This window comes from Hemiscyllium ocellatum, chromosome 26, assembly GCF_020745735.1.
Source record: "Hemiscyllium ocellatum isolate sHemOce1 chromosome 26, sHemOce1.pat.X.cur, whole genome shotgun sequence".
Lineage (NCBI taxonomy): Eukaryota > Metazoa > Chordata > Chondrichthyes > Orectolobiformes > Hemiscylliidae > Hemiscyllium > Hemiscyllium ocellatum.
The window spans coordinates 43321348-43331143 of NC_083426.1; the positions used below are offsets into that span (position 1 = coordinate 43321348).

At 37.5% G+C, this 9796-nt stretch overlaps 1 protein-coding gene across 3 annotated transcripts in view; it reads left to right on the plus strand.

Annotated features, from left to right (window-relative positions):
* Positions 1-9092, plus strand: part of LOC132828438 (homeodomain-interacting protein kinase 1-like) — a 101208-nt gene extending 92116 nt beyond the window's left edge. For all 3 annotated transcript variants that reach the window (XM_060845566.1, XM_060845568.1, XM_060845567.1), the window contains 2 exons: positions 830-942; positions 3110-9092. In XM_060845566.1, the coding sequence (XP_060701549.1) occupies positions 830-942; positions 3110-3598 (602 nt within the window). In that variant the 3' untranslated portion in view covers positions 3599-9092. The remainder of the gene's footprint in view (positions 1-829; positions 943-3109) is intronic.
* The last annotated feature ends 704 nt before the right edge of the window (positions 9093-9796 follow it).

A 9796-nucleotide genomic window follows, 5' to 3' on the forward strand; every position in this document is an offset into this window, starting at 1 on the left:
ACATCTAAACATTGCTTGTACCTCCATACTGACATGGAGTACTATTACATATTCATTCCATCCATTTGGTAGCAGCACTAGATATTCATAAGAAATTCAATCCCTCTTTCCCTCAACTGTCCCATGCCTTCCTTTTAATCTGTCCTCACTATGAAAGGTATTCTACAGGAAGAAGATCAGAAAGGTTTTGTATTGAAGTGATTACAAGATTCAACTAAATTCATTGGGTGGAAAAATAATTTTAAAGAGGTATTACGTTTACTCAATTGCCCAAGTTTTTCTATTCTTATCCCTTTGTGGTGTCATGAGTGCCTTTGGCAAGGCCAGTATTTGTTGCCCATCCATAGAATCAGCCACATCACTGTGGACGTACAGTGATATGAAGGCCAAGCTTCTAGGATCAGCAGATTTCCTCCACTCCAGGACATTTGTGAACAATATGGATTTTTTTGTATTAAAAGATTTTTTGTCACTTTTACTGAGATTAGCATCCAACTCCAGATTTCTGATTGAGTTTAGATTCTACCTGTATACCCCAGATGTTAATCTGGGATTTTGGATTATGAGTGACATTACCTTTTGTGCAACCATGAATGTTATATTGGGAACTCAATTCATGCAAAAGTGAAACCAGTCTGACTTTGGATTGATTTATTTATTTATTTATTGTGGATCTAAATTGGTTCTTAATTATACTTTTGGAAGTTTGTTTCCTTTTTCACTTCTAGGTTCACCTGATTTTAGCTCTTCGTATTGAAGGGGATTGAAATACAGCATGTTGTTAAGTTTTGCATTGTGCACTCACCTATGAATTTCTTATGCCTTTTAGGCTTTTTCTCGAATGTTTATAAGGCAAAAACAGGCATGCCTATGAGTGGTCAGACTTCAAGCTCAACAACACCAACCACATACCGACAACGGCAGCCTCTTAACCTCAGTCAAGTATGTAATTATTATTTTTGTTTGTAAGATTGATACATAATTTTATTTAGGGAGGGAACCAGTTTTGCTGCCAAAAAAAAGACATTTAAACTAAGTTCTAAGATTAAAGATTGTGACCTACGTAAGACCATAACACGTTAGGAAAAAACACTGACTTTTTGAAGAATAATGTAGAATCGGTGTTAACTGGTGGTGGGGAAATTGTGAACAAATGTAGTCAGTGTGGCCTTAAAAATTTTGTGTGGCATGCAGCCAATTTATCTGTGTGCATGCCCTTTAAATTTTTGTTATGGTTGTATGTGCATCAAGTTACAGTAATGTTTTTAGGCTGCTGCGCAGTTTAGCTGAAATGTTGTTTCACATTAGTTCCATTGTTTTTTTTCTACCATTTTATTAGCAATGATCAATAAAGTCTAGGACAAATGTATACTGTGAAAAGCAATAACAAGGTACCTCTCATGGTACACCATTTATAAGTAAAAGATAAGTGCGAACTTGTAACGAAAGCTACAAGGTTGGCTTGATGAAGCTGATGTTAGAGCAAAGGAGATTGAACACTGATTTAATTGAGGTGTACAAACTTCATGTCAGATTTATGTAGTCTGGACACAAAAAAATGTTCCTGTTTGCTAACTTGAACTAAGGGATATGGGTTTATGGTTTTTGGCAAGAGAGTCTGTAGGGAAAATATGCTAAAAACAAGCCGCAAATAGCAGGAGTCATAGAGGTCAACAGTACAGAAAAGGTCCTTCACCCATCAAATGTGAGCCAGGGAAAAACAAGCCATAACTATTCTAATCCCATTTTCTAGCACTTGGCCCATATTGATGTCTTAGCATTGCAAGTGTATACCTGAATACTTATAAACCATTATGATAGTTTCTGCCTGGACGTGGGGCTTGAAGGCAGTCCTGGGCTTGTGAGGGGAGCAAATGACTTTGAGCTCCAGGATGGGGAGGGAAAGGGAGAAAGTTTGAGAGCTCCAGGATGGGAATGGATGTATTTAAGTTCCTCACTGATGTGCTTCAGCAGGGAGGGATGGTGGGGTGCTGTTTGAATTTGAGCTGAATGGGATTGAAATATAGATTACATTTACTTAGATTAGATTACTTTACAGTGTGGAAACAGGCCCTTCGGCCTAACAAGTCCACACCGACCCGCCGAAGTGCAACCCACCCAGATCCATTCCTCCACATTCACCCCTGCCCCTAACACCACAGCCAATTCAGCACGGCCAATTCACCTAACCTGCACATTTTTGGATTGTGGGAGGAAACTGGAGCACCTGGAGGAAACCCATGCAGACACGGGGAGAATGTGCAAACTCCACACAGACAGTTGCCACAGCACCAGAGCCCTGTTCTCTGGTGCTGTGAGGCAGCAGTGCTAACTACTGTGCCTGAATTCTTGGGAGTGGCAACCAGGGTTTTTGTGCCTTTTGAACTCCTGATATTGGGGCAAGCTAGTGGTGTGTTTTAGCTCCTGGCTGACATGGGATGCATTGGTCAGGTGGCATAATTAGCCCCTGAGCTGAGGGGGGCAGTAGAAGATGGTCACTGTGATGGGGAATTGTTTAAACTTCAGAATTTTAAAGACGCAAACAGGGATTTTATTTGCAATGACAATCAAGCTTCAAAAACTCCATTAAGCCAAAGCCAGTAGTGGACAAAACAAAACACAGCCTCACAGCTATTGGCATTCAAGCAGCCTTCTTGGAGTTCACAACCGATACTATCCTGAAAGGGCATCTGATTAATATCATTTTTCCCATATTTATTAAGGAATATCTGTGAAGAATGCAGGAACTTGAAACACTGGCTGCAACTTTTCTGCAGCTTCCTAGCCTACAATCTTTCAGCTATTAAAATGTAAAGTAGTCAGCTTGAGGGATAAAGGATTGTGACATCTTAGCCATGACCTCACTGAAGCCTGTTGATTGTTTTCAGAACCTGAGTACCAATGGTCTGTGTTACTCAGTTTCCAAGTTAGTTAGTTCTTTGCATTATCCACTAGTGCTGATGCTTTAAAAGTTGCCATTGTATTGCAAAAGGATCTGGGGAGTCTGATTTTTTTTTTACAGAAGACTACTTAATGTACATTTGTGTTTAAAAGCAAAATTTTATCTTTAAACGTTTTATAATCATTTTCACTTCCTTGTTTTTTTTAGGCCCAGCAATCTGTCACTCAAGAGCGAAGTGTGAATCCTGCTCCCCGCAGACAACAGGCATACGTGACACCAACTCTTGCACAACCTCCTTACTCTTTCCAGCATAATAGTCCCACACATCCAGTGGTTCACCCTCACCTGACGGCTGTGTCTGCCCCAACGCACCTTTCAGGACAACCCCACATGTATACCTACACACCAACTGCTGCTGCCTTGGCAACCTCCAGTTCCATGGCCCATCTTCTGAACCAACAAAGTTCCTCCAGACATGCCATGCAACAAGCAACGTACACAGCTCATCCAACCAGTCTCCTCCAACAGGTGCCAGTCAGCATGGGCCCAAGCCTTCTGCCATCTGCCAGCGTTGCTCCCAGCCAGTACCAGCATCCATTTGCTACCCAGTCATACATTAATGCTTCCAGGGCACCTACTCTTTATGCTGGCTATCCACTCAGTCCCACTAAAATAAATCAGTATTCTTATCTGTAGCTTTCTTATTTGCAAATGTGCTGTGCTACTGTACGAGATCTAGACAAATCCAGTTTTGTATGAGGGAGGAGTGCGCTTCATTCCATTAGACAGGACTCTTCTGTGGTGTCATGTTTTGCTTCTGAGCTGGGTCACAAGTCTGCAGGACATTCAGCAGTAAGGAGACTTGGTTTTTAACCCTTTTTTAAAGGAAAAAAGGATATTGGAAATAGACCACATTTTAAATATTTTACAATGATTTGGAAATAATTTTCAGAACCAACACAAATATTTGTTTTTAAATGTACTGTTGCTTTACTTTTGCCAGCTCTTTGCCTGAACACACTGATGAATCTGCTACTTGAAATAGGTTTATGCTGCTCAAAGTGTTAATACTATTGCTTAGGAAGTTCAAAGAATGCATTTTTTCTAGGCCTATTACATAATAAAATGGCAAGTAATGGATGTATCATTTAGATTGATTGAAAAGTTGAAGCCTATACAAATCCTGAATTGCATAACTCATTAATCTTCAAGCGTATCACTGTTTCATTGTATTTTGGAACATTTATGAGAGGTCTTCAAAATTAAAGAAAAATTACATTTTTGAATGGTATGTAAAATAGTTTGAAATATCACATTTTTAGAGTTTTGTTGCAACATTAATTTTGTATTAATCTGGATTTCTTAAAGTATTGGTTTCTGAACAGTACATTTAATTAAGTATGAAAATGAGAAATGAAAACATCTACTTGCTCTTCTGAGAAGTGAATCCATTGAACATTTCAGTCATCTGGTGCTGCCGTCCATATGGGATTAGTGAGCTTTATTTAAAGCTGCAGGTTTAAGAACCGTTTAATCACTTTTCAGTGAGCATATTTTTAAGCAGTTGCTTCTGTAAATTTTACTTGCCTGTATGTTCTTCATAGTTGGTCAAGAATTGTTGAGGATGAATAGCTTACTTAAATGAATTGGAAGTTGGAGAGATGGTGAACAAATATGGTCACTGCTGTATTATTAAATATTGAGTAAACTATTCTAAGTCAGCCATTCTTTAAACTTGTGAAGGACGTGTATTTTAATTGTACTGCACATACTATGTCATTTCTCAGAGTCCAGGGATTTAAGGTGTATTCTGGCACCTCATCACTGCTAGAATCTGTGCACTGTGTAGATTTCATTTGGGCATCAGTAGTGCTGATTTGTAATTTAAGATAACTAAATGCATGCACACACCCTAAAGCTGTGTTTAAATCATGTCCCACATCATGTTCCAGAGCCGTTTTGATCCCTCCCTGCTTAACTTGTTGGTATTTTTAGTGTGTCATGCAGATTGAAAGTGTATTACACACCAGCTCACTGTATAGACTTTCAATCACGAGGGCCTGTGGCATTGAGTTGTTATTGTCAGTTATGCTTGTGCAATTTGCAGTGACATTACTGCCATAATATCCTATTTACGTATAGGAGTAATTCAACTAGTTCCAGCAACTAATACAGCTTTAGCATCAGAGCTGCAGAAGCAGACATGTGACTCTTACAGTTTCCAACAGAACTAGCTACAACAGTCTGAACAAAAATGTAAATTATGATACTTGAATTCTGAATTTTTTTGTAACTCGAGATTTAGTTCCCGATCACCCCAAAGGGATTCTTTTTAACGTACCTGTCATTTCAAGAGAAATTAAGTTGGAACATGTTGGAATGTACATGCAGTGTCTTTGGATACATTTTCGGAACTTTATTAAATGTTGTAGCACTGATGAAGTAATTGTGTTTGAAAAGAAGTGGTCACAGAACAGGCATCATCCGTGTGTTCTGGATGGGAGTAATTCTTTGACTCAGTTTTTGCACAGGTGTGAATGTTGTGGGGGCTTATTTGATGAGTTCTTTCCCCTAGTTAGTGCCTTAACAGATTTTTACATAGTACATTAAATTAAAACTTCTACACTGTGCTTTAGAGAATCCCAACTTGTTACAGTTAGATCATTTGGACTTGTGTGCATGGAAGGCCTCTCGGGAATACAAAACAAAGTGATGGGAGGGTAGCACAGGAAAGTGTATTGTGCTGTTGAAACAGATTTTAAAACATTTAAGTTTATCTTTTCAAAAAAAAATCAGTTGAGTATTTTAATTGAAGTTTGTTTTAGTTTAAGAAAGGGAGATGGAATTTGAAACAGTATTCTTTCTGTTTTGAAGTTTTAAATTTTCGTTTTCATTTGGCACATATAACTATGCTCCTTTTAATGCAGCAAGCTACTTAGAATGTGAAAATGCATGTATCCATGTACTGTCTTCTGAACTTCAGTTCCTTTTGATTTTCACCTTATTATTAAGTTACAATGGTATGGCTGAGCATATTGTACTTATGTGAGGATAGTGCAGTATTTTGGTTTGTTTAATGGATTTTCGGATGAGGAAAATTATGTGCAATTAGCTTTAGATGGTTGTGGTTCTTCTTGATGTGTAATTTTTTAAACTTTATTTTTCAATAGTTTATGGATGCTAACATTCCTTGTGGCAGTAGGATGCTGTCTGAGTAAACCCTTTGAAAGGCGACTACCCAGATTTTGGCTTCTTGCAGGCAGACTGCCTGTAAAGCACATGTTCATCACACCAAAGAAAAGCCGATTTATTCTGCCTCATTTACAGGGCATGGAATAAGTGGTATTGCTTAACAGATATGCAAAGTATTTGCTAATCTTAATTTACAACTTTTAAAAACAAAATCTGCTATTCATTCCAACAACCTATCATTCTTGTTTGCAAACAGCTGCTCAGTGCTCCATTCTGTATTTGAAAGGAAAGTACTACTTACACTACTTCCCTTACTTGGTGTTGAAAGTGTTTATGAAAGCCATTAATTTTGTTTCCTTTCTTAACTCTTATTTCATGCCCTGACTTCATAAGGTTGCAAGGAGTTGATGTGCACCTGGCAATCTCCCAGAGAAATGGCTTTTAGAAATTGCCTCTGTCAAATACCTCTGGTGTTGCAAAACCTGTCTTGTTTCAAGGTTGACCGGGAGATGGTGTTATACGGTGTTTCTGTAGGAAAGGCATTATTCCTGTGTATATGTTTGGAGAGCACAGATCTACATTAGAATTTATCACGCTTAATACCAGCATTATAAAATGATAAACTGGTAGAAATGTGAGGGTTTACAGAAATACACTAGCCTGCTGGTTCAGATGTTTTTTGTAAAAAATTAAATTTCTAACAAGAAACTAACATTCCACCAATGCTTCTATAACCAGGTAACTATTTGTATAGCATTTTTAAAGTGCTCCACTTTATGGAACTTTCAGATGTCAAGAACACCAGGGCCTGTACTTTCCAATCCTCACAAGCTGGGTTTGTATAATGCAAACCAAGGTGTGAGAATCGACCAATTAGTTTCAGGAAGAGTATTGTTCTGTCTGAGCTGAGCACAACATAATGTGAATCTTGTTTTGTATTTGGTTCTTGGTATGCAGGTGCACAACTCCAGTTGATTGGAGAGAGAGCTCCACAGGTCAGCAAAATCTGCACAACAAACTTTTAGTGCATTGAGTTGGTTGAAGCTGTTCACTTAGACAGTCATAGCGAGCGGGGTAAAGTGGTGCTCAAAAATCTGGTGGCTCTTAGTTAAAATTTCACTACTGTCAAATATTTTTACTTCATGTCAGATCCATTTTGACCAATTGCTGAAAGCTACTAATTCCTATATACTATTTACCCCTTCCCTGTCCCCTTTGGATGCTATACTGCCTGGAATTTAGGGAGATTAAATATATATTGACATTCTAAAACTTTGTATTGGATTCCTACAGAGCCAAATGCTCCACTTTATCTCTGCCAAGACTCTGCAAAGTGCTTTCATGATGTAGTATTTCATAGTCTTACTGTATTATATCTACCTTATTGGTGCAGTGAAGAGCATGTGACCTTGTGAAATGGGACATTTTTTTTAACCTTACGTGGATGAACGTTGGTTTAAAGAAAAACGTCTTAAAAGCTACAGCTAAGCACTTTTTAATCTTTGCTGTCAATAAGTGTTCCATGCCCTGTCATTGGGAAATGCACTTGCTGTAGATTGCAATGTACAGTGTCTTTTATCCTGCCCACAAACTAGGATACTCCATTTTGAAAGGAGTAGCCCCAGTTAACAGCACAGCAAAGTACTAATGACGGGTTGAGTTTCTTCTGTGACTTATTATTGAATTTTGCCAATAGAGACTCTCACCATCTTAGATTTTTGTCCAATTCTGGATTCTTGTGGCTAAACCTGCTTTGAAATGGTAGTTTTCTGTGGGATTTTCTTGTGGGAAGGAGCAAAATGCAAAATTTTGGAAGTTTAATTTATTTATGAAAACATTTGCCCAAGGAATAACACTGGTTTTGACCATTAAAACAGGTCGAATAGACCTGTTGGTAAACTTCGCCAGTGTCCTCGCACCTTTATGTACTACTTTGTAACAATTTTTTTGTCAATGTTTTGTAAGGAAACCATCTGTATCCTGTGTAAGTCATTTAGTATCTAAAATGTACATTTAAAGAGATAGTCCAAAGCCCACTCCGGTTGTGTTTGAAGCAATTGACATGGAATTTAAGTAGCACCTAATTAACCTTGTCACAGCCACCTTTGAATACAAATACAGCTTGCTTGTTTCTTTGGGCGGGGACTGGAATTTAAACAAACATTAATCACTGAACTTCAAGCTAATTATGGAGTCAAATATTGATTTTCTTTATTTTTTGGAAAAGAATTCTAACAACTTTGATTTAAGCTTGACTGAAAGTTTCCAGGAATTTAAGGTTGCTGCACTGATTCAAACAAAATTTTCCAGGAGTTTTTTTGTTTCACATAACCTGTGTAGGGCTGTAAAAGCACTGTCTCTTTAAAATCTATATAAACAGTATATATTTATAGGGTTGACTTATATATGGTTACATATGGGTGTGTCATTATTTACTGTTGGCTGGAGCATGTTCTCATTATTTTGCTGTATGTGTCTGCATTTACTAATGCTAATCATATGTGGGTGAATTTTAGTGTTTTTTTAATAGTATGATTGTAGCGAATGCAACAATTGTTAGTAGCATATACTTGGCTTGTATCATTGATATTGCTATAATAGGTTATTTGACTGGTTTGTATAATGTTATTTGCTACTCTAGTTCTTGTATGAACTGCGGTTTTCTTACTTTTTGATATAGCGATGTGATTATCACATGTAATGTGTAGGCAGCTCATAGAAATTATTGATTTTTCTATGGTAGTCTGGCAGTTAAACTGTAGAGGTTATTGTAAAATAATAAATTTAACAAAAGATAAAGAGATTATAGTTATTTAAAAAAAGTTCATAATACTAACTTTAAACTGGGAAAAGGGGTCCATTGTGATGAAACTGTTTATCTTGTAATTCACTGTTTTATTGTCTTTGGTTTCCAAAGTAGCTTGTCTTCTGATTGAAGTATTTTCTACATATGTTAAACATGCATTGAGTTACCAATAAAATGGGCTACATTTGTGTACTTTGTGTTAGCATCATTTTATGCAATTTTATTCGATCTTACTTTATAAAGGTTTGCTGCGTTTTTCACTGGCATTTTCAGTGCATAACACTAGGCTTTGTCTCATCTAGCGTAGTTCTCAGTTAAATTTTGACATGAAATATCCAGAGCAAGAAACCTTAACAAATTATCTCTCACCTGTCATTTCATTGTAGTTGTGTAAGTATTTTCTGTTTATTTTTGAAATCCAATATTGAATCTGCCTCCACAATACACTCAGGTAGTGCATTCTTGCTACTTTCAGGTTTCTGACCCTTCTGCCAATGGGCAGTTCCTCCTTGCCTTCTCTGGCCGGACCCCTCAGGATTATAAACACACTTACCAAACTTCTCCCAGATTCTCACAAAAAATAGTCCCAGTGTTGTCGATGTATGCAGTGAACTGAAGTCTCGTCCCCAGAAGTATTTTTATAAATCACATTTTTAAAACCTTCCCAAACATCCTAAAGTATGAATTTAGATATAATGCTCCAATTGAAGCCAAACCTTTCAGTCCATCCTAGCTTCCTTGAATTTGTACTCTACAGCTCTATTTATAAAGCCCGTAAACTCTAATACCTTACTAACCACTTGGCTGCCACCTTCAACAATTTGTGTACATACCACACCCTCCCCCATGTTCCATTGTTTATATATCCATTTCAGAATTGTTACCTTTATTTAGTC